This window comes from Psittacula echo (assembly GCF_963264785.1).
Source record: "Psittacula echo genome assembly, chromosome: Z".
Lineage (NCBI taxonomy): Eukaryota > Metazoa > Chordata > Aves > Psittaciformes > Psittacidae > Psittacula > Psittacula echo.
The window spans coordinates 37,096,314-37,121,234 of record NC_137742.1 but is presented as its reverse complement, the minus strand read 5'-3'; the positions used below and the strand labels follow the sequence as shown (position 1 = coordinate 37,121,234).

General features: G+C 39.6%; 1 protein-coding gene across 1 annotated transcript in view; it reads right to left on the bottom strand.

Moving 5' to 3' along the window:
- Window positions 1-24,921, bottom strand: part of ADAMTSL1 (ADAMTS like 1) — a gene marked incomplete at both ends in the record, with an annotated part of 432,351 nt that overhangs the window by 81,591 nt on the left and 325,839 nt on the right. Inside the window, 6 exons of the mRNA XM_080637755.1 lie at window positions 2,706-2,790; window positions 6,739-6,886; window positions 8,173-8,377; window positions 12,620-12,670; window positions 22,068-22,206; window positions 23,112-23,223. Of these exons, the coding sequence (XP_080493881.1) occupies window positions 2,706-2,790; window positions 6,739-6,886; window positions 8,173-8,377; window positions 12,620-12,670; window positions 22,068-22,206; window positions 23,112-23,223 (740 nt within the window). The remainder of the gene's footprint in view (window positions 1-2,705; window positions 2,791-6,738; window positions 6,887-8,172; window positions 8,378-12,619; window positions 12,671-22,067; window positions 22,207-23,111; window positions 23,224-24,921) is intronic.

Genomic DNA, 24,921 nt, shown 5'->3' with positions numbered 1-24,921 from the left:
ATCCATGTCATCAATAAAAATATTGAACAACACCGGTCCCAGCACAGACCCCTGAGGGACACCACTGGTGACTGGTTGCCAGCTGGATGCAACACCGTTCACCATCACCCTCTGGGCCCGGCCATCCAGCCAGTTACTGACCCAGCAAAGAGTGCTCCTGTCCAAGCCATGAGCTGCTAGCTTTTCCAGGAGTATGTTATGGGGGACAGTATCAAAAGCCTTGCTGAAATCCAAATAGACAACATCCACAGCCCTTCCCACATCCACCAGGCGGGTCACCTGATCATAAAAGGAAATCAGGTTGGTCAAGCATGACCTGCCCTTCATAAACCCATGCTGGCTGGGTCTAATACCCTGGCCATTTCTTAAGTGCTGCTTAATAGCACTCAGTATGAACTTTTCCATTAACTTTCCCGGCACTGAGGTCAGACTAACTGGCCTGTAATTACCAGGATCCTCCCTCCTACCCTTTTTATAAATGGGCATCACATTGGCCTACTTCCAATCATCTAGAACCTCACCAGTGAGCCACGACTGTTGGTAAATGATGGAGAGCGGCTTTGCAAGCTCATCCGCCATCTCCTTCATCACCCTGGGATGGATCCCATCTGGTCCCATTGATTTATAAATGTTCAGGTGCCTCAACAATTCTCTAACTTCCTCTTCTTGAATAACAAGAGGACCATTCTGCTCCCTAACACCACCTACCAACCCCAAAGTACAGTTATCTTGAGGGCAAGGTGTCTTCCTACTGAAAACTGAGGCAAAAAAGGCATTAAGCACTTCTGCTTTCTCCTCATCTTTAGTCACTAAGTTTCCTGCCTCATCCAATAAGTAGCAAAGATCAGTCTTACCCTTCCTTTTACCATTGATATATTTATAAAAACTTTTTTTATTATTCTGTACAGAAGTTGCCAATTCAAGTTCAAACTGAGCTTTGGCCTCCCTAATTTTCTTTCTACATGCCCCAGCAGCCTCCTTAAACACTCCCTGAGAAACCCTACCCTCCTTCCAAAGATGATACACCTTCTTTTTATTTCTAAGTTCCTTCATAACCTCAGTACCCATCCAGGCTGGACGCTTGCCTCGTCGGCTCATCTTACGGCACACAGGAACAGACTTTTCCTGTGCCCTCAAGATCTCTGTTTTGAGGCACACCCAGCTTTCCTGAACTCCTTTATTTTCAAGGGCAGTTTCCCAAGGAACTCTCCGAATGAGTCTCTTAAACAGGCCAAAATCTCCCCTCCGGAAGTCCAAGGTATAGGTCTTATTGATGCTCCTCCTGATTTCCCTGAGTATTGAGAATTCTACAATTTCATGATCACTGTGCCCCAGGCAACCTCCAACCTTCACCTCACCCACCAATCCATCTCTATTAGTGAACAACAGGTCTAACATAGACCCTCCCCTGGTAGTCTCACTCACCAGCTGTGACAAAAAGTTATCCTTTACACACTCTAAAAACTTTCTGGACTGCCTTTTTTGAGCTGTATGAAATTCCCAACATATATCTGGTAGGTTGAAGTCGCCTACAAGAACAAGGGCTGAAGATCCAGAAACATTCTCCAGTTGCTTATAAAACAAGTGGTCCACTTCCTCTTTCTGGTTGGGTGGACGATAACAGACCCCCAATAGGATATCAGCCTTACCAGCCTTCCCCTTGATTCTTACCCATAAACATTCAACTTCATCATCATTAATTTCAATACCTGTAACATCTAAGACCTCCCTAATATAAAGGGCCACCCCTCCACCCCTTCTCCCTTTTCTGTCTCTTCTGAAGAGCTTGTAGCCATCCAATACGATGTTCCAGCTATTTGACTCGTCCCACCACGTTTCTGTGATGGCAACTACATCATAGCTATATTGTTGCACCATGGCTTCCAGCTCTTCTTGTTTATTCCTCATACTACATGCATTAGTATACACGCACCTCAGCTGATTCACCGATTTCACCACCAACCCAGGCTGATTACCCTTAGTCCTGCTTCCAGTCAGCCCAGCTGCATCCCCTTCCCCCTTCAAACCTAGTTTAAAGCCCTTTCAATGAGTTCTGCCAATTCATGAGCAAAGATTCTTCTACCCTTAAAAGAGAGATGCAACCCATCTGTGTCCAGTAGGCCAGGTGCTGTAAAGGTTGTCCCATGGTCAAAGAACCCAATGTTCTGCCGACGACACCAACCCTTGAGCCACTTGTTAATCATGTGGGCTCTCCTGTTCCTTTCATTAAATTTTTCTGCCACCAAAGGGATTGAGAAAAAGATCACTTGGGCTCCTGCTGCTACTACATATTTGCTGGGGGCAGAGGAGAGGGGAAATCATCCTGGCTGCCCTGTATTTTACCTCTTTCTTCACAGGGGTATTGGAAGAATAAATATATGTGCTGAGCTGTGGAGCTATAGTGGTATTGGTGAGCACACAGATATGTAGGTAGACAGACTGTCACTATAATATTATTGTAAATGACTTTAAATTAAACATGCATATATCTGCTCAAATTAAATCTACGTTTTCCCTTTTGATTTCTGTTTCTTTGTACCTAAACGTAACACAAGATTTAAGCTCACAGATTTTCACGGGCCTTGGTTTAGCCTTTACACTCTAAATGAAAGCCAAATAAAATTTCAAGAGACTGTTTCAGTTCAGCACAAGCCACAGATTCCCACATCATGGGAACCTGATAGAAGCAAATTTTTAAGACTTACGATGGTTCTTCAGACACCACTGCTCCTTCCTCCAGTTCTTGAGCCTGCTTATACCACGGCAACTTTGCTTCCACAGGAAGTTTCTCTATGGAACAAACACAAGCATGTGAAAGTTGGAAGCATGCAGTAATGCTGCTGTATATGCCAGCCTCCCCTCTCTCTGTGATGCACATGTACCTTCATCCACATGGAGGCTGAGCATAAAGAAGAAGAGAAAAGAGAGCAGGAAAGAGAGAAAGAGCCTAGTCTTTGTCACCTGGAGTATAATGTTTACAAGGTTATATGATCACATAGTTCATTGTTGCAGCTAGAAGGCCTTATTAAGTCAGAAAGGCAAATTAAATCACTTTTCAGACTATACAACTGAGCTGTAAAAGTAGCCACTTTGGAAAGTATTTTTTGTAGGGAGCCTTCCAAGTGTAACAGGCCTCCACTGACCCTGCAAAGGCAAAATGTATAAAATCCCTGTGTTTACCCTTAAATTTTAGAACTTCAGAAGACATATTAAGCTTGTTTTTGATAGATTACAAAAGGAAGAAAACCCTGATTTGATGAGTGATACCACAGAACAGAGAAACTGTAATAAAATGGCCCAGTCATGCTTTTCAACTTTATCAGTTCATCAGCCATGTGGATTTAAAAGAATGAGCTTGATACTTTTTATGTCATTTCTGATGGAAAACAGTAGAGCTGCTTTTCTTCCCCTCCAGGATGTGCATGCAGCATAATGAGCTGCTCTGCTGTGGGGAGTGCAGGGCCATGTCGCTACACAAGCCAAACTCTCCTTTCATGCGGTGTCAAAGTATAGTATTTGAGCTGAAGGCAGTGGAGCTGTTTTAGCTCTACAGGGTTATAAAGCAAGAGCAAATTTGGCACTATAATTTGAGAAGGAGCTCTGCATTTCAACAAAATGTTCTGGGCTAGAATCAGGGGAAAAAACACAAATAAAAGGGGTTGAGACTCAGACCACTGAGGAGAACCAGGGCCTGATCTATTTGCCACTCACGAGTCACCTAAGCCTTTTGGGTTTATGTAATCCGTGGATTTGTACTCGCCAGCAGGAGCAGATTAATGTAGCTCACAATAGTTTAGGAGTTTCTATGACTGTTGTGCACAACAGTAAACATTTCACATATGGACACAAAATTTCCCATCCGTTAGTTGTATCGTAGAAGAACAACAGCTTACAACTTGGTTTCACAGCTACTGCAACTTTAGTGAAGCAAATTTTCTTGGAGCAACTTATTAACTGAGGAAAAAAGGGACAGTAATAGAATTACTATGTCTCTCTCTCAGAAACAGCTTGCCAAGCTCTTACTTTGACATATTTATTAGTGCCATTTAAAGATTATTATTTGCCAGCATAGCTCTTAGTTTATTCTATATTTTGCTGCATTTGTTATCCAAAATATGTAGAAGATATTTCTATTTATATGTTCTGCAGCTTATTTTATAGGTTTTGGAAAGCCAGATCTTACTTCTATGCTTTTTTGCTTGGATGCAAGTGCTTGTAAAAAGCAAAAGCTTTTGTGTACCATTGTCTGTTATGTGACTTTTTTAATAACTTTGCTTTTTTAGAGGTGTAGTTAATTATTATCTACACTGTAAAATTTGTTAGAGGATTAAAAATGTTGATGTTGTGCAGTGTGCTGTGACAAAAAAAAAGATTAACACAAAGCACTCTCCTCTAAGGAGGAATTTTTACCTTTGGAGATTAAAGTGAAATCTCTCCTTTTATAAAACAGTTCCAGTAAAAACATGTAAATTGTTTATTATACAGAAACTTGTATTAGATGAATACACCTTCTCTATTAAAATTGAAAATCATTACTTAATCCAGGGTTATCATATGTTTTCTCAGTATTAGTGTACAATAAAGTGCTTCAGTGCTTAAATAAAGTAAAATGAAACAAATCAAATGAACTCTTTGCATTCTAGTTCTGTTTAGCACAGTGTGTTAAAAGAAGAGGGAATTCACATTTTTGGTCTTGCTGCTTCAGTCAGCTTGGAAGATTGTTTTTCTGCTTCCTGTTAATCCAGCTCCAGAAGGAAAAAGCAAGCTAAGTTTCAAGCATTCCATAGGGGAGATGTACTTTGCTATCCCTAGTGCTAGAAATTTTTAACTCTAGATTTACGAAATAAAAAGGACAAAATTCCAGCACATAAATAGAATAATTTGGATGATGGAAGAGACCTCTGGACATCATTTGGATCAACTCACTTCTGAAAGTATGATTCAGCATCCAGGCACATGGGTCTTTGAACACTACCACTTGCATTATGGACGGAAAACTGAGACTATTACAGAACCAAGATGAGGAGTAAAATTAAACCCAAGCAAATCAGTATGTTTTATGTAGGACTTTCAATCCCATGGAGACAAAACGGAATAAATACATAATTATGCACAATCAGAAAATAATCATGTATGTACTGCAAAGGGCAGCACAAGAGGTTATTGAGAGTAAAAGTACCACTGTCTTACAAGGGCAGGCTTTCAGCTAACAGCAATTTACTTTGTTCCCAGACAGCCCCCATTGGAAAAGACTTCTTGACAGATGCAGGCAAGCAAAGATTTTCTAGCTGGTCTTGCACCCCCCTCAGGTTCTCCAGTCAGAAGTTGGTTGCAGGTTTGCAACATGTGATTTTTTTGTGTCTTACTACATTTTGCTTACACTGTATGTTACAGGCAGATAGGATCTTGCTTTAGCTGTGCTCTGAACACCATAAACAGATGAAGTCCCATAAGGGAAGCTGACTGACTGAGCCCAAACCCACTGACTCTCTGTAGGAGGCTCAGTCATGCTAACACAGCCACAGGGCCTTTTTTTTTTAATCTTGGAAGGTGGACCGAGTGAACTCATATTGGACAGCAAAATACAGTGCAAACATACCCATTGCTCCCCAGAAGACCTGTGTCTGGGTTTCACCACTTTGGTGGCTGGCAGACACAGTAAATTCTCATGGTCCAGATAAACTAAAATCTTGAAACTTGGCAAGGGTGCCCATCATCAGCCACTAAGTGGAGAAATTCAAATTCTAAATTTCACTGTTGCATCTTGGATCAGCTCAAGGTCAGAGGTCACTCTTATTTCACAAGGCTTCATTATAACTGTTCTTAATATGTATCGGGATAGCAATTCATTTTTAGAAAGGAATTTATTTCTTCTTATTGTGGGGTCTAAGTCTCTAGTTTAGGGAAATTAAATTCATCTTTATTGCTGTATCCCAGAAGTTTGTATAACTTAGTCAGCATATGGACATAGAGGTTCTATCAATAGAACTGTATACATGCACAAACATACACATGCTTGTATACCAGTAGAAACAGTGAAAAACCTGTGTCTTATGCACCTGGCCACTGCCCATTAGTTCAATCCAGTCTCCAGGACTTCTACTAACATCCCATAAGAACCTCCAAACAGCTGCAGATGTATTTTGTCCTCCACAAAATATGGCGGATTTACCCCAGTATTACTGTCCAAGGACCAAGTAAAAAAACATTTCTATACAAATTGTGAGTACTCCTTTCAATAAGATGCTTCAAGTCTAGCAGTCTGTCAAATTTTGCAGCCTTGCTAGTAGAAGGAACTTCATATTGGGACATACAATGCCTGTTTCTGACTTGTTTCAAGCTCAAAGTTAAGAACAGGTACTTTAAAATTATGGTTACATTTATCTCCCATAAATGTGACTTACATATTTGATTCCTTTTAAAATACAGGGTAAATTTAGCCCAGACACAGTCAGTGAGGTCAAACCTGCTTACACTATGGTCAAATTTACATTTATATTTCTTGGTCTGCTGGACCACAAATTACCAGGGAAAAATCTAAAGCTTGCAAGAAAGAGGAAAGGGCCAACATTCACTCCAAGTTGCTAGCAGGCAAACTGGAATAGGAATGGCAGGCCATAAAGGTGCAAGGTCACAACTTAGTGCAGGGGAAACAGTGCTGCTAGCAACAAAAAAAGCCCCAACTGCTCAACATGGAGGAGCTCTGAAAAATTTATGAGAACCTATTTCCCTCATTACCTTTGGGTTTGTAACAAGGAGTGGGTATAATGCATTCTTCTTTTATGTGTGGCTTTGTTTTAGGAGTACAGCCTCCTGTATGCATCCCCCTGTGATCAATGCAAAGGACTACACGGTATCGGAGACCTTGTCCACAGGTCACGGTGCACTGGGAAAAAAAAAGGAAAAACAAAAGGTGTGTGTGATATCTCATAGGCGTGATAAATAAAAGGGAATAAAAGGAATATGCATATAGAAGTACATGTATATCAGAGACCACACCTGAGGCAGAAACACCCAACCTTGAATATAAACTATTCATAATATTTGGTAGTGATGGATACAGTATGAAATTGCCAGGAAGTTTTGCCTTTTTGTTCTGCACATTAACTTGGTTTGGACATTTCGCTGCTGGATTTCTCTTGTACCGTTGCTCTTGCAGCATTGGTACTTGGCTTGTGGCCATCTGTCCCATATTGGATATGCTCAGTAACACCCTGTCAGTTTCATCTGGAACCACTTTGCTTTGCCTGGACAAAGTACTTGGGCTTATGGGTTAACAGGGGAGACACTTGTCTATTTTGGAGCATGGCACAAACAGAATGGAAAACTGGGTTTTCTTCCCTCAGACAATTTCTTAAGTTTTTTTTTCTTGTTGTTTTTTGTAAGGTACATAAATTCAGTTCCCCCGCCATCTCTCCTATACATTTTGTTTCAGAAGTGATCGCCCCTAGAGGATTCAAAACTATGAACCAGTGAGGAGGGCTATAGATACTACCAATATTACTTGCCCTTAGTGGCTTTTATCTGGAAATTACTAAACACTTTGCAATCAGTCAAAAACCCCTCACCTGTGGGTGAGCTAATTTAGCTTTTAAAACCCATTTTATTTGCTGAAAAAACTGCAGTGGTAAGAAACGACATAGAAGATTAAATCTTTATGTACAGAATCAAAGTACTTTTCTACTTTTGTAGAAAGACATCTCAAAGGCATTTACTTTTCTGCAAAAGGAAAGATGAGTCAGGAACAGACGAGTACAAGCATCAAACAGCAGAGCCATTTATGGCTTTATGTATTCATAGAAGTTTCTCAGCAATTCACAATATTCAATTTATGGCTGAAAAGCTGTAATAAAGACACACCATTACATGCTTACTGATTTTGTTTTGTGCATGTCATTTATGTTCCCAGATTGTTAGTAGTAGAAAGTCACTAATTAACATTACAGATCTGTTTTCTTTTTGCATCGTTCTCCTTAATCATGTTAATCTTACTACTATATTATTCCTGAGTATTTACTTTGCTGTTAGACAAATTGCCTAATCTAAAACAGAGGTTATGGTAATAAGAAATGAAAGTAATGAATGTTCATACTTCCACAAGCTCAGTTAACTGTAAGTTAAGACATATTCCTACTGTGCTGAATACAAAACCAGCAAAGTTAAGTTGATTACCGGAGACCATTCCTGAGCAAGCCATTTTGGGCAATCAAATATATTGCAAGGTTGGACAACAGGCATCTTTGGAGTATACATGCATTTCCATTCTTCCACAGGGCTGATATGTCCCTGAATGTCTTCTTCCACACATGAGACGCTGCGGCTTTGAATGCCCCCTCCACAGGATGAGGAACAGGCAGTCCAGGGTGTACTTTCCCATCTGGGAAAACAAAGAGGCATCAAGAAAAGGAATACCTGCTGCCTCCACCCCCACCTCACCCCACAAATGCATAAACTGCTGTCTGCAGGAGGGATAATTTTTTCTGATTAATGTCAGTAAAACTTCATCATATATGTATTTTCATAAGTGGCCATAACAGCAAAACACTCTCATGGCTGCTGTCTTTACGTCACAGATTAGTAATAAGGAATCTCTCTCCCACTAACCCAGTGACTATGACCACAGAAATTCTAAATGCTTTTAACTTCATTCTTTCTTTTTCTTTCTTTAATTGATGAGATTATCGTTATCTTCATGATTTGTCATTTTCTGAGGAGTCTTTGCCATGAATCACTGGAAACTCAGTGTGCTGTGAAGTTGATGCTCCTTTTGCATGAACATACAGGGAAACAGCAGTGTTTCTTTCCAGGAAAACAACTGAGTTAGTTAAGGAGAAAAAAAAAAGATCAGAGGAAATTACCAAAAAGAAGACATGACTATACTGATGGGATGTGTGGTCTGTAATGGATAAACTACATGGACCTTGTTTCCTTACAGTTGAGGCAGTGAGGGGGACTAAGAAACCATCTTTTCTTTACAAATGCCATTTGAGATTGTAGTGACAAACCCACAGAACAATGTGCATTTTCTGAGAAGCTATGCGTAGTTATGAGAATTATCCTTTTTTACAGTGATGCATATACAATAATGTATGTATTGTTCTACAAGTGTACATGTCTGTCCACATAAAGTAGTCTGGTATTTCCTGTCTTATATTCAAGCCATTGACGCAGACTGGATCTGGGACCGTTGTAATCCTGTGCACAATTGATGGTCTGATGGTATAAAAATGCATTTTCTATCTTCCTAAAAATATTCCACAAAATATTTTTTTGTAGTTTTTGGTGGTGGTGGTGGTAGATTTTTTGTTGTGTGATTTTTTTTCCCCCCAAAACAAATGTCCTTTCATAAGGCCATTAGAAATAATGCTTGAAACAATTACTATGCTCATAAGTTGTTTTGTTTTTGTTTTTTTTTTTTTTTTTCCTAATGTTTTTTTGGTCGTTTGGTTTTGTGGGGGGTTTTTAGTGTTTTTTTTTTTTTGTTTTTTTTTTTTTGTTTTTTTTTTTTTTTTTTTTTTTGTGGGGGGGGGTTTGTTTTTGAAAAACCCTACTTCTTTCCTCTTTCAGGCAAGAGGAAAAAACATGAAAGGTGAGATTTTTTTCCACCCAGTTAAAAGAATTATTTTTATGAAGTAACAATTACAGGATATCAAAGATTGTATAGCAATATGAAAATTTTTTATTTTTCCTCTGATTTTTCATCATATCAATCTATCTTTTTCTTATCAGCTCCAGTATATGTAAGCACTATCCACACTTGGCTACTGGCTGGAAGTGCCATAAAACTCAGTGTAAAATGGCTTATGCTAATAGCTGTTTATGAAGGGTAAAGCCACTGATTAATTCTATGACTTATCACAAACAAGTGGTGAAACCTTATTTACACCAGCCATATCCGTTATTATGTACCCAGCACGAGCCAAATTATGTCATGCATGGGTAATTTTAGCAATGTTTTTAGTTCAAGTGTGTTACCTTTGGCTCTGCTGAACAAGTTTCCCAGCATACAGCTAAGGTTTTTCACTACCAGAAATCTAAATGAAGAGGTCTCAGACTGAAACTCATGAACAGCAGATACGGCTGTAGCCAGCCTGAGCCAGCTTTTTCCAACCATAAACAGCGATGGCCCCCTGGAGTCTTTGAGACAAGTTTCCAAATACTCTAGACAATCTTGACACTACCAAGCAGCTTAAGTGTAGGCAAGCAGGTTTGGTCGTGAGGCTTTATGTAAGTGTAGGATAGGGAGGTGAAGTTTATCTGTTGCACTGCTCTTAAAGCAGGAGTCTCAGGTCCTTTCGAGACACGAAAGGTGCAACATTAACCAAGAGTTTATGAAAGAAATTGATGCTGTATTAAAAAAAAGCACTGTATCTGCTGAACTATACCTTTAACTCTTTGTGGTAAAATTCAAGTCTGAGAGGTTGCAGCAGGGAAATCTTGCAAAGATGTCTTGCAAGATTTGCTCTCCACTTCTGCAGTGTTTGTCGCTCTCCTTTGTCCCTGGTATTAGGTGCTAGTCTCAGACGTAATGCAGATAATGCAACCAGGGCTTCTCTGGTTTGGTTGGGGTTTTTTTTTGTTTGTTTTTCTGTTTGGGTTTTTTTGCCTAAGCTCTGCAGGTGCAGAGGAAAGACATTTTTTTATCCACCTGACTTGGCCCTGGCTCATGCCAGCCTCATGGACTGTGCAGTTTCTGCTGCCTCTGAGGTTTGGAGAAGAGATGTGGGGAAGCAACAGTGAAACAGCAGAGGGAAAAAGGGGGGCAAGAGGTCCCAACCAGCAGTTGCAGCCTGAGCAATTGATTCTGTGGGGAGGGGGTGTTAAAGTAGAATAGTACAGTGGCGAGAGTGGATGTAAGGGAACCGTAACAGGGTGAGACCAAAATCCAGAACAGCTTGAGAAACAGTCTCAGCCTTTTGATCATTTTCAGGGAACGATTTTTTTCTTTCAGTGTTACTGAAAACCGAATACCTCAGGGCATTTCGATCCTTTATTTTGGATTTTGTTCAGCAGTAAAAAAGACTCTGCCTAGCTGCCAGCTCTGGATGCTTTTTCCTTAAACACAGTCCATCCACTGTTAAGTACTGCTGAATCATTCTTTGATATAAAATTGTTCTCTGTCTTTTGTCAATGTACATGCCCTTTGTACACAACTGTAATATAATCTGTTTTATTCAAAGCTAGAGTGTTAAAAGCCTGTATTAATACTCTAGCCTCTATATTCCTTACTAACAGAGTTTATTTTTTGAGGTTAGGATATATGCATGTTATTTTTTAAAAAGCAAAGAACAGAAAAAACTGTTTTCCAAAAAAAAAAAGGAATTAGATGCAGGGATACATATTTTAAGTCTATCTTGTGAGTATTTGGTAATAATGACTGTGTGTACATAATCATAAGCACTTAACTAAGGAAAAGAAAAGCCTAATCCAAGTGATATGGATCATTGATAAAGGGTGTGAACATGAATGGCAGTGGCAAAGCTTGGCAAGTAAGCTGCTCTCCTCCTTGTGTTCTCACTCATAATTTGGGGTGGGTCCATGATTTGGCTGGGAGTTCTTGAGTGGGAAATAAGCTGTGTTTGCACACTGATGCTGAAAGCTCTCTGCATTAGGCCTTACCATGGTTCGAAGGAGGTTGTTTCCTCACTAACAAGTTGCCTAGGGGGCTATTTTTGTGATTTCATCCTCTATGACACAATAAATTAATGAAAGAAGGAAACACAGCACAATACCTGTCCAGGTGGTATTTCAAAACCTAGAGGTTGCTATCCTTCAGATACCAAACATTTTTATCAGCACCATTCTTATTCACTGCTGTAAGAGTAATTACTCTGTGATTATTTTCAAGAGAATTTCAAATCTTACATGGAACAGGTTGCACAAAGAAGTGGTAAATGCTCCATCCCGGGCAGTGTTCAAGGCCAGGTTGGACAGAGCCTTGGGCAACATGATCTAGTGTGAGGTGTCCCTGCCCATGGCAGGGAGGTTGAAACTAGATGATCTTAAGGTCCTTTCCAACCCTAACAATTCTATGATTCTCTGATTAAAGACATTTTAATTGTGAGATAATGATACAAATCAGGCCTTCATCCTATTCCTGATCTCTGATTTCTTAGAAAAGCCAATGGATTAATACACCTGGGGAAGGCATTAGCATGGGTTTACAGGATCAGAACACAACACTGATACTGTCTAAACCCAAAATCTCACAATTTATAAGCATGCAAGAAGCAGCAATTCAAGACAGAGAGAGAAAGTCTGATAGTTCATTACAAAGTCAATGGTTATAGTTCAGTTCAGAAATGTGTAAAGGGAAAAAAAAGGAAAGGTGTGAGAGAAAAGACGAGGTGGGGATGGGGCCTGAGGAGAGGAAGAAAAGGACCACACACTCAGTAAGTCTGCATTGCTGTTTCAGCTAGAATATCGTTTCAGTTCTGCATCAACAAAATTTATAACAGGTCAGGACTTGAACATCTCTAGGTTATTCTGCAGGAGTTCAGAGCAAGAGAAAAGCAGCATCTGTTAACTTAGTTTGAGAGCAAAGCAGAAAAGCAGAGAAGAGGAAAAAAGAAGAAAATGTATTTGTTAATCCTAGCATCTGTTTTACTATTTTACATACCGAGGAAGGGGATGGTAGAGGTCATAGGGCATGATCTGCTTGTATCCATCACTGTTAGGAACAATAATGCCAACCCTCTGAGTAGAAGGTATACATAATAAAATAAACACTAAATGATTACATTATACAAGTTCTTTTAAACAACAAACAAACAAACAAACAAACAAACAAGATATTTTACCTAAGTTGCTATCACATTTAAACCAAAGCTTACGGTCCTATGCTACTGTTCCTGAGTCGTTCAAAGAATAAACCACAGATCAGTCCTTTATTCTTATGAATCTATTACTGTTTGTCTAAGAAGCAATCCATTACCAGAAGTGATCCAAATGAGTTATCCAAATATTATTTGAATTTATGAGGTTACTATCCGCCATTAAAAAAAAAATCTACACTTAATACTGTCTTGGAGTTTGCATGCAAAGTCTCTGAAGACAATAGAACTTTTATCTGCTTCAAAGAGGTCTAGATCAAGTTATTTATATTTATTTTATATCAAGTTATTTATATTTTCCTAATTTATTTATGGTTGTTTCTGCCCTCCAGATAAAAATTTCTGCTTTTACACAGGCTTGGATTAGAAATTTGGAGAATCCCAGTGCAAGAGTTAAAATCTTTAATTTTTGTCTCTCCACCTTAAATCAGTCTAATTTCATTCATCTTCAGAACCTGCCTCTTTATTTGGATTTTTCTGGAAGAAAGAAAGAACTGGACAGAAGAGTAAGATGTGAGGTTGGCTGGATTTTTTTGGTGTTGTTGTGATTGGTTAGCTTGGTTTGCTGTAGTGTTTATTGGTACAATATCTAAATAAGGCAACATCTAAAGGTTATAGAAGGCTATAGCATAGATAAAACATAGTAATTATCTGAACCATTCTCATGCCAGTTATGTGTGAGATGGATGTCACTTGTTGGCAGCAACAGGATCTCACTGAATTGCTAGTCTGGAATTTCAACTTTTGTCTGCATGTTTTACAGATTTTGACTCAGAGTACCTCTAACCATGTTGTCTTCAAGTTATCAATCAGGCATACCTGTTAATATTGAATAGATGACACCAGAGGACCTCATCTGTCAGTTTCATCAAAGCCACTATGCAACAGAAGACTTGGATGGGGTGGGTGGGCAGAACCATCAAAGAGTGAATGCCAACTGCATGAAAATAAAAACTGTGTCCCTACCCAAGCTACAGAGAGAGGAAGCTCTACAGAGGAGGCTGCTATGGATTTCTGCAAGGGGGAAGTAGCAAAGGAGAAGAAAGGGAGAAAGTATTCACGATCCTCAGCACAGTTCACTGAAAAACATTGTATGCATTCAAAGGAGTCTTGTCATCCTAATGGTAAAGGGGTCTATTCTCCTTTCAGTCAACAGAGTTTTTATGTGCATAACTTGTCCACGATAGCAGAATGGATCCCATTGTGTTTTCACAGTGAGGAGTCAGTGCCAGGTCAGTGTGCTGGAATTTTCCAGCTAAAGCAAGGGAAGACACTGGAGCCCTGGGAGTGTGTGATGGGGACTAGACAGTTCCCTCTAAGATTAGCAGCCTCTGTGATCACAGGAGGCCTCTGCATGAGTATGCATATTTGCATCTTCAGAGAGCTGCCTGTCTCCACAAAAATCTAGGAGAGGTGATTCTGGAACGCAGGAACGTTGGAGAAGACAAATGTGTTACTTAGAGTATAGCCAATGAAGAAGTCTTCAGATTTAGCTTGATGGCTAAAAGCCTCAAGAAGTGTGAGAAATGGTGTACTAGCATTTCAAGATGGAAGAAGACTTTTTCTGAGGTTGTTTTGCTCATGCTTTTGGGGAACTCTGCTGCTTCCCTGACTCTCCAACTAATGTTGTTGAAGTTCTATTCCGAAGCCTTTTGCACTTTCCAGCTCATCAGCTTGCTGAAGAGCAGTTGGAAAAAAGATTAATACACCACCACGTTCAGAAATGAAATAATTATACTACAAAAGCATCTACTGCCTAAGAAAGAAACAGATTTCAAAACATTTCTCACTCATTGCGGTGAGAAATGTTTTCTTTCTAATAAGCATGATCTGTATGCATAATCCAGGTCTACATGCATTAGAATGCATAATATCTAAGGCCATTCCAATGGAAATAACCATACCATATCCAAACACTGTTATGAAGATTAAATAACATTTACAAAGCACTAGATTAATATTGCCATTGGAAAGGTTTGACCCTCAAAGAATTTTGCATACATAAACTGCATTTCTGTAAATGGTATAGAGATCTACAGAATTACTGATGCTGTCCTCGTGCATGTAAGAGGGGCTGCCAAAGGCTCTCATTCTGTTAGTGCAAGATAATGATCCCTAACAACACAAGTCCCATAGTCACAGAGAGGAAAAAGACCTCCACAATAATACACAATGGCTTAATTTATGACTTTAAAAACCGTCTTGAAGATACAACCTAACAGCAGATGGTCATTGTGCCATTAATAGCAACTGCATCTTTCCAGGCTAGTCTCGTGTGTTTTTCTGGTGTGTGTTCCAAAAAAAAACCCACCCCGAGACTAAGTTACTTATGTAAAAAACCTTTCAGAGATCACATTGAAAACATCTTAGAGGTTACTTTGGTATAAACCTGTACTTTCTGACTGGACAAAGTTGTTTAAATTCTATGAATCTATCATTCCAACATACTTCTATAAAAGACTGGAAAAGATCTAATTTATGGACTTTGTTCACTGTACATTATTCAGACAATGCAAAGGGGACGTTGTGCTAAATGAACAGAGCAAATAATAATTCCCTCACTACACTGAGATTTCTGGCTGATGAGGGAGTAGATAACAGGGCTCACTCACACAACACCAAGAGCAAATCTACTTTGGCAGCAGCAGGAGTACAAAGCAAATTATTCTGAAGAGATTCTGAGTCTCATATGTCTGAAATCTTCCATGCATTTCAGACCAACAAGTTGTAGCACATACTCTGCAGATTGGCTTGTTTTCCTCTGAAGTGCTGGCAGCTTCAGTACGGTTGCTCTTCCAAGGCATACGTTCAGCTGGAGCGGGAACTGCACATTGCCAGAGGTGGGTGTGCTGCATCCAGGTCTGCCATCTCTGCAAACAGTCGGCTTTCCCATGGGATGGGTGCCCACAGCTGAATTCCTTAAAAGTCTCACTTGGCGTGACACCCTGGTAGTAGCTCCTTTTCCTCTGTAAACTACTCTTTTAGCGCAAGCAACATGCACAAATGCCTTTCTCCTGTATCTCCCCAATGACTGCTTCAGACAAGGTGCCAGAACTTCCCACCTCCCTCTTCTGCATGCCCACAGCTCCACAGCTCTCAGGCCAGTCACTTGCTGAGCCAAGCAGCGGCACAGAGGCTAGAGCTGGGAGAAGAGTCAGCAGAGAGAAATGATCCCCCTGAGATGCCTCAGAGTGGTCTAACCCTGCATGGGGACAATGTGCTGAGGATGGGCAGGTGTGGGTAGTGGAGCCTGCCGCTCATGTGCTGGTGCTCCTTGCACATTGCCATGCCAATACCTAGCCTCTACAGGACACTAGCACGCCTCTGGCTCATAGCCTTCACTTCTGCTGTGGGCTCTGTTTTCCTGGCGGTTTCATAACTGCAGTGCTGCAGGCGCAGCACTCCCAGGTGGCTGGAGCTTCTACACATCTTTCACTGAAATTTGTCAATCTTGACAGTGAAGATCTGCATGGTAGGGACTATGCCATCTAAGCAATGGTCCAAAGTATTGTCTAAGATGTTAACAGCAATCAGCAAATAATAAAAAATTGAAGCAGCTTAAGTGGGCTGTGGACAACTAATTTGTTAAGTGAAAGGAAACACTTGGAAGACCTGAAAAAGATCATCACAAAAGATAAGATTTTGACAGCTGAGGCAGCATCTGGTATCAGCTCCTTCTTCAACCACAACCCCTTTATCTGGAGGGCATATGTACTGCCATTTTCACTTGAATGTATCACGATGTCCAACTCAGCCTTCCTGAAAATTTGTCTGGTGGTTCCTTTCCTGCTCTTCTGAATTGTTTTTGCCTCCTAAACTCCCTTCTACACCCCTTTTTCATGCATAATGCATCACTTTAGCTTATTTCTCTAGCAACCTTGGTAGTTCCTTGCTAAATTCTGAACTGTTTCAAAAACATCCTCCATAAATATACATTTGGGATTACTAATGGTTTTTGACTGTTCTCTCATTTGCAGGCAGCATACTTTTTGCTAATAGCTGTCTCATTTTTCCAGCACATGCAACTTCAACCATGCTGATGAAAAAGGTTTGTTCACCCTCCTGCTTTGATGGCTAAAATCTTCATGTCTCATCTTCCCCCGGAATGTCTATCTTTCTCTGTCTTTAGGATCATCCATATGCACATGGTTGGCTAAGTTTCCATTTCTCTACAGAAACTGAGACCAGACCCAGCAATCAGAGGCAACCAAGGTTCAGAGAGGCTTTCTCAGCCCCCTCTAACAAATTAAGAACTGAAGTAAAAAAATGCAAATCCACAGAAATGACCATTTGCCTGAAGCAGAGATGAGGAAAGGGCATTGTCATGACCAGTGACCCACATCCATGCATAAAGCTGGGGTACTGTCAAAAAGCCCAGTATCTGTGGTAACTATGGGATATTTTATGTGAAAGAGCATTCAGAACAAAGTTTAAATCTATCATATGGTCCAATGGAGGAAAATAACAATAAATGAGTCATTGTGTCTCAAACCCCTCTCATCACTGCAGATCTATGCCTGCTACTGTGTAAATCAGAAAGTGCAGCCTGTCTTTTCAGGAACATACCAGAACTCCAGTTCTGTTCATCTTCCAGAAAGAATGTAGTGAAAATGAGAACACTGCATTGATGTGATACTTGGTTTATATCCCCTATCTAATATACCTTTAGGAAAGCTGATAACAAGCAACAAAAGTATGTGTTTGGCAATTTTCTGCTTCAGCTGCTAATTTGCAATGAAGAGACCTCTGTTACTTATTAAGAGGATACTCTATGTTGTCTTTTAATTATGCATATTTACTCAATACTACCTCTTTCTCTCTTGAAGGAAATGTATAAAAGTTATCATGCACATGTCTTCCTGTTGCTCAGGAAGTTGTAGACACTTTCACATTACCAAATACACTGGGGACTTACTGCTACTCAGGAGTACTTTGAATGGCCATAATATTCTAACAGTTTTTTCTGTGCTTTTACTTATACTTTATTATTCTTGTTAGATTAGCTAAAAATTAACAACCCCAAAGCACATTTTAATTTAAATTTCCATTTGCTGACGCCTGCCTCCCCCACCAGCAGCATGAGTAGTTAAATGAGGATGCCAAAATAAAAACTTTAATGAATAAGAATTAAGTTTTATTTCTGAAAAACTTAATAAACTGTGGATATCTGAGAATTCCTTCAGGTCCTTAAGTGTTGAAAGTCTTGCTTGAACTGGAGATTTTCCCCCAAAACTTTCCACAGGTACTAACATTATTTCTGGTGGCAGGCTTACAAATAATGCTCTAGGCAAATTCCAAGATTTTTGCCTGTGCAGGCAAGACTGGCAATATTGGCAAAGTGGTAAAAAGAAACCCACATGTTAGAGGCTTGCTAACATGAAACTTCTCATACAGCTGCTTCATGGAGTTAGAATCTTTGCTGAAGATGCTTTTATAAATCTTTATACACCATTGGAATCTCCTGGTAAAGGCACCAGGAGATTTGTGACTAAGAAAACCCCACATTAACATGCAGCAGAGATAGGCAAAAGTAGAGGAAATTGGTAAAAATGCAGAACAGTGCAGCTTGGAATGCCATTTAGAAGCTAAAGATGAAATCTGGAACCAGCACTGATGTTGCTCCAGAGAATATCCCAGTGAGTAGAAGAATGATGAGTGGGGTAAAAGCCTTTTTCAGATTTTTAAAAACTGCTTTTTGGAGGAATGCCTTTGAGTTATGGAATAAATAGTATCTTCAGCTTATGGCACCTCAGAGTTGTCCTAATACCCAGCTAAGTCAAATCTAAACAGACATTTTCTCAAAGGAGGAAAAAATTCTATTGACCTTTCATTAGAAGATATCAGGATATCAGTAGGATACTGATGATAGCTGTAACACCTGCACTAAAACCTCCAGTCTGTGAAGTTTTGGATTGTTAAAAGATTTGCAGTTAATTAAACATGTGAAACCTTACTGTTTGATTTTGCCACACAGAAGGGGATTGGACTACATAAAACTGGGCTCTACATCAGTAGATATTACACATATATTTGCCAGTTGAGTATGGACTGTTGTAACATCTTATGGACTGTAAATAAACAGAATGGGTTTTTTTTTCTGTCTTTCTAAGGCAGGAGATGGATCCCAAGGAGAGTCGATGAGAGAGGCTGGACTGGGCATTTTTAGTGTGTAGGGATGAAAAGGGACTTGATGTCATGATGTGCAAGACACTAATTACTGGCCTTACTTAGGTGGACAGGCCATCTTTACTTAACCCAGAAAAGGAACATGTATAAACCATATATGTTTGACAAAATAACCTTTCACCCACTGCCTCTCCTTTGAGTATGTGAGGAACTGGGTTTGCAGAAAAAGAAGTTGATTAATTTTTCACATTCATTCAGTCTAAGCTTCATTTGCTACTCATGATGCCAGCAATGCTGCTAATTATTGCCATAATAACTGTAATAAAGTAAAATGTTTATACGCACTAAGGCTGAAGAGGCAACTAATTGCAGGCCCACACAATACTCCTGGTATTCATTTAAACTTTTCTTTCAGCCCACTCTTTGCTGAAAATTTTATTGTAAGCTCTCCTCCAGTAACCCCTCTCAATTGCTTTAGTCAGTGCCACTGTGGTCTTCTATGATTATTTTCTGTGGCGTTCATTGACATACCATAGGAACAGTCAGCAACCACCAATCAGATATGCCTCAATGGAAAAATTAACATCTTTGTTTTATACAGGCAGAGCAGAGCGGCTCCTGCACAGAAACGACATTGCAGAGCTTGCTCACTCACACTTCTGACCCTGTTGTTCTGCTTCACCTACCCTCTTCCTGACCATAAGAAAGCATCAGGATTCCAGAAGTTACCACAGATTTCCTCTGTTTTTCTGTCTGGGTTGTTGATTCTTGAATTCTTTACAAAGGCACTTTTGAAAATAATAATTTGCAATTTGGCATTCTGGGAGGATGTTTCCAAAAAGCCAATTCCCGTCTGTTACTGCTTGTACCCTGGGACAGCATAGCTGTACTTCTAAATAACATTCCCTCCCCTCACGACATTTATATCAACAACTTTGCCTTGTTATGTCTTACATAAAACAAAAATTGCTTCCTGACATCTATCCAGCTGTTACTTCTCCCTCCTCCCCTTTTCCTTCCATGTACCATCCTGACATCTGTCTTACCATTTGAGAATATGTCATTTAAAATTATTGGGAGAAGTATGGAAAATATGCATAGTACAAATTCCAAAGACAAATTACATATTTGACTCAGAACTGTTTTTTTTTTTTTTTTTTTTAAATAGCAGCTTAAGCTACCCCCTAGACCCCCTCCAAAAAAACCCAAAACCAAACCCCAACAAAAAATCAGCTATATAAAATTAATCTCTCATTGGTACTGTAAGAGTGAATCTAACAGACAGATTCCATGTCAATTCACACCATTCAGCCGTCTTTTATCAGGGACTTTGATATTCAGGCTTCTTACCTGATCATACCTGGCCTCTACTTTACTGACTTAAGTCTCAAACAATTCAAAGAAACTGCTTTTGATCTAAGGAAATCACTGAGGAAAAAATGCAAGACCTTTATTGTAGTAAGATTTCTAGCTGCAACTAGTTGTTTTCTTTGGTTGGTTTTGTTTTGGGGTGGTTTGGGTTTTTTTGTGTGTTTTGTTTTGTTTTGTTCTGCTCTGTTTTGTAGAAAGTACTAGAACAAGAAAAGCCAGATACTGAACTTGAAAAAGTATTGCTAAAGGAAAAAACAGTCTTACTGAATTGTGGGAAAGAATCTCTAAGTTGAAAAATCACTTCTGAGCAGATTCTCAACAGGAAATACTTTTCACAAAGTGCTAGTGAAGCTGCATTCTTCATATTATGGCCTTAATATATCCTAATGAACTGTATGATAAAGTCTATAACTTAAAGAATTTACAATACAGCTGAAATGAAGTTGGATTTTGAGATCTGATATTTCCACTTTTTAATTATGGGACATTTTCAGTTCAAATTTAAAACTGTATAAAAACATTTCCGGCTTTTAATTATTTGCAAACATAATTACTGTTTTGTAATTCCTTTGTTCTGGTAAACACAAAAGTGTTGTAAAATGCCATACACTCTGGGTAAATGTGTCTTCAGTGACAAAGAAACCTGAGTGTTAACTCCAGTTATGAAAGGTCAATGAACTTCAGTGAACCTTTTTGGAAGAGGTAAAAACTATCTTTGGCTTGGCGTGATTTGTTCTGCTCTGATAATGCCTAGCTAGTCTGAGGTTGGTATACCTGGTTTGGTAAGCAATCACGCTTAGTCAGGTGGATACATAGTCACATAGATCCCCAAAGCATCATTTTCCTGCCTAGGACTTCTTTTTCCTGTGGCAATTTCCACCAGTCTGAATGGCCATCACAATTTTTTAGGTGATACTTGTTTGAACTCACTTTATCAAAACTAGTCTAGAGGGAAAGGAACAGGTTAAAAAATGGCTTTAGGGCACTCTTGCATGCATGACTGCTGTGTTGCACTTGATCATCTTTTACCAAAGCCACACAAGAGGACCAAAGCGTTTAGATTACAAATACTAGCTTGTGGTTTATGAGAGGCTTCAGACTGACTTCCCCTGAAGTTCAGGGGAATCAGTGCAACAAAGGACTGGCCGTTTTTATGATATTGCTCCTTTTCTTATACATGGGAAATCTCACTCTGTGATCTCACTATTTTTACTAGTAATCCTCTGAAGAAGAACGCCTGGCAGGGGAGCAGAAAGGCATCTTTTTTGTGGGGCCGAACGCTATTGATACAAACTCACGCATTACCTTCTTACATGGTGCCATGACTACAAGTATTCTTTTTATTAGGAGAAAATTTAAAATACCCCATAAAAATAATGTCTCTAATTGTGATGAAAACCATTTCACAACATTTTTAAACCAAGAGTATTTTTCCTATCTCACTAACATTTTAGAGACCTACGTTGATCATGGGATGGTATAATGGACAATTTGTTTTCTCACACTTTATAATGCTCAATGAGGCAAACCAGCATCTGATAGGAAGAAACAACCATTTCAAATCAGTTTGTGCAATGTGGAGGTGCTAAACAGAGGTCTTTTCCTACCCAGTACATCCTCAGGGTGAGAAAGACATTGAATGACATAGGCTAAGTAACACTGTAAGCAACGGCAACAGAATCGTTTCCTACTTCTTCCTTTAGACACCAGTCTCTTTTAAAATTAGAGCTGACTGACCTTGCAGGACAAGGATCCAGATTACACTCTTGAAGTTTTGGCTTTGGCTTGATATTTTCAGGATAATAGTGACAGTATTGATCTGCTACTACCCGGCTGCTTCTCAAATCAAAACATTCAGCAGATGTTAGTTGATAACCTGCAATACACAGTGGAAAAAATAATACGTGATGTGATGACATTCTTCCTGTCTCTCTCTGCAGTGCATGTAAGTTCCATGATCAAAGACTTTTCAGTCTCATGCTCTGCCAATGAGTAGGGGCACAAGAAGCCAGGAGGGAGCTGAGATAGCACACCTGCACCAAACTAGCCAAAGGGGTATTCCATACCACAGCACGTTATGCCTAGTATATAAACTTGGGGGAGTCACACGGAAGGGACCAATCACTGCTTGGGTCAGGCTGGGTATCTGTCAGTGGGTGGTGAGTAGCTGCATTGTGCATCGCTTGTGTTTATTGTTTTTTTCTTTGCCGTTTTAGTTTTATAGCTCTCTCCTCGTTATTTCCCTTATCATCATTATTATTATTGTTGTTATTATTATCATAATCATCATTGTATTATTATATTGTACTTTATGTTAGTTATTAAGCTGTTCTTATCTCAACCCATGGGTTTTACATTCTTTCTATTCTCTTCCTCATCCCACGCTTGAGGGGAGTAGGCAGGGTGAGCAAGTGGCTGTGTGGTGCTGAGTTACCAGCTAGGGTTTAACCACAACAGTCAAAAAAGCTGCTCACAGGAACAAGGACAAATGGAGACATCTTCTCATTCCAAAGCTGCCCCGAATCCCATCAGCCTTTATGTTTGACAGCTGTAGTGTTAAACGCAGTCATGAATATCAAAATATATTTCATGTACAGAGCCTGGTATGATGTTGAAAAATCTACAAGCTACTATCACTGTTGCTACATTCCTCCCTTAGTTTAGATGTAACTACTTTCATTTTCAGATTTTGCCGTTTCAAAGGTGAAAATCTCAGTGCAGAATTTGGGACAGATCCTGTACACAGATGACTGTTTCTGGAATACGATCATAATTCGTTACCTCCTCCACAAGATGCTGAACAAGGAAAAAAATCAGTTTCCCTCCATCGGTGAACAATAGGCTGATAGAAGATAAACTGAACTGAACTGTCGGCAGCACCAGCATAGCGGATCTGAAAAAGATGCAATGCCAAAGAGTGAACCTGACATAACTATCACGAAGAAGCATTCTGCCACATGCATCTTGCAGTTTTTGAGACATCTTGCAGCTACATGAAATACCAGAGTTATTTTGCAATATAAAAATGAAATGCACGAAACAGAGTACAGTTTAATGGCAAAATCTTGGCTGCAAAACAGCCAAATAAATCTCTGGGCATAATCAATGGCATTTCTGACCATTCAGAAACCAAATTCTGAAATAATGAATGCATGGTAAATGCATGGTTAGTGCTACTGAATAATTTTATGGGGACAGATGATACAGACTGATCCTTAATCCATCAGAAAATCACCTACCACTACCTGCTCTTCCTGCGACATTGACATGGATTTTAGATCATTAATATTGCCCAAACACCTTCTGAGACAGTGTATAATATATTAGATAGTTCAGACTGAAAAATGGGAGGCTGTGCTGTGGGAAATAAGAAAGCAGACAAGTTCTGATTCAAGATGTTTTGTTTCTGAGGTGAGTCTCTCTTTTATTCTTCTTTGTGGTACTCATTATGGTGGTACTTATTATAAGTAATTCTTCTGCTTACTTCATTCTGGCTGCAAAAATGCTCCTTTCAGTCATAGGCATGGACTTTTGCCTGGAGCTAAGTACATATTTGGACAACATTATTTAGAGCTTACAAGCACTTCTAACTTATAAGCCACCTGAGCTTCTAGCACTTCGTATTCTGAATAGAATTCCCATGTAAACAAGAGTTTGCAGTGAAAGAAATGCAATAAGAAAATAGACCTTCACATTGCTACAGCAGTACCACTTGTACCTGGCCCAGGAAAAAAAATCCTTCTTTATGAGGACTTTAAAATCTCTGCAGGGCATCCCTTGTCTTTGCCTCTAAGCCTCTGCATGAATAGCTGACAATGGAGGAACAACAATACTGCTACTACAAGCCTCTCCTAGTCAATTATTTGTCCTACTATATAATATATCTATGTTGCTTAGGCACTTTTGCATCAGTGGCATGATGCTATTATCAGAGAAAAAAACCTGCCAAACCACAATCAGAGAAGATGGACCCTTCTTGAGGAGCAACCGTCCCTGCTTTTTTTTTCAGACAGCTTAAAATGTTTCATTATTGCTCCCTTTTCCTTTTCCTATGTTTGGAACATATTGCCACACTTTGGGAACACTATTTTCCAGTCTGTGCTTCCTTTTCTGTCTTTCCAAACACCAAGAGACATGGTCAAAGAGCAGACTGTGAAACAGAAGCAAAAATACAACAAATCAAGCTGAACAGCATAATCTGGGTTGTTTGTTTTGTTTTCCCGTGTAGATGGACAGAAACATGATTACAAAACAAACTATGTCTTGAAAACAAGGAGGAAGGCAAAAATAATGCAGGTTATCTTGATGTCTGTAAGAGATCTAGCCCACTGAGACCAAGGCTGCCTTTTTCTAATATGAGTAAACAGTGACATAAATTCCCAACAGAAAAAAAAATACAGCTGTAGCAATACAGCTTCATCAGCAAATGGGAGGCCTTTTGCATGGATTAATATCATTTGAGACTTTGTGTCAGAAACAGGATATCTAATTCCTTGTTCAGGGGTGGTGCATTAATCACACACTTCAGAAGGGCCTTTCTGGCCTCATGAAAGCCTCACGCATTCCTGGGAAAAATGTTCTGTTGTGCTGG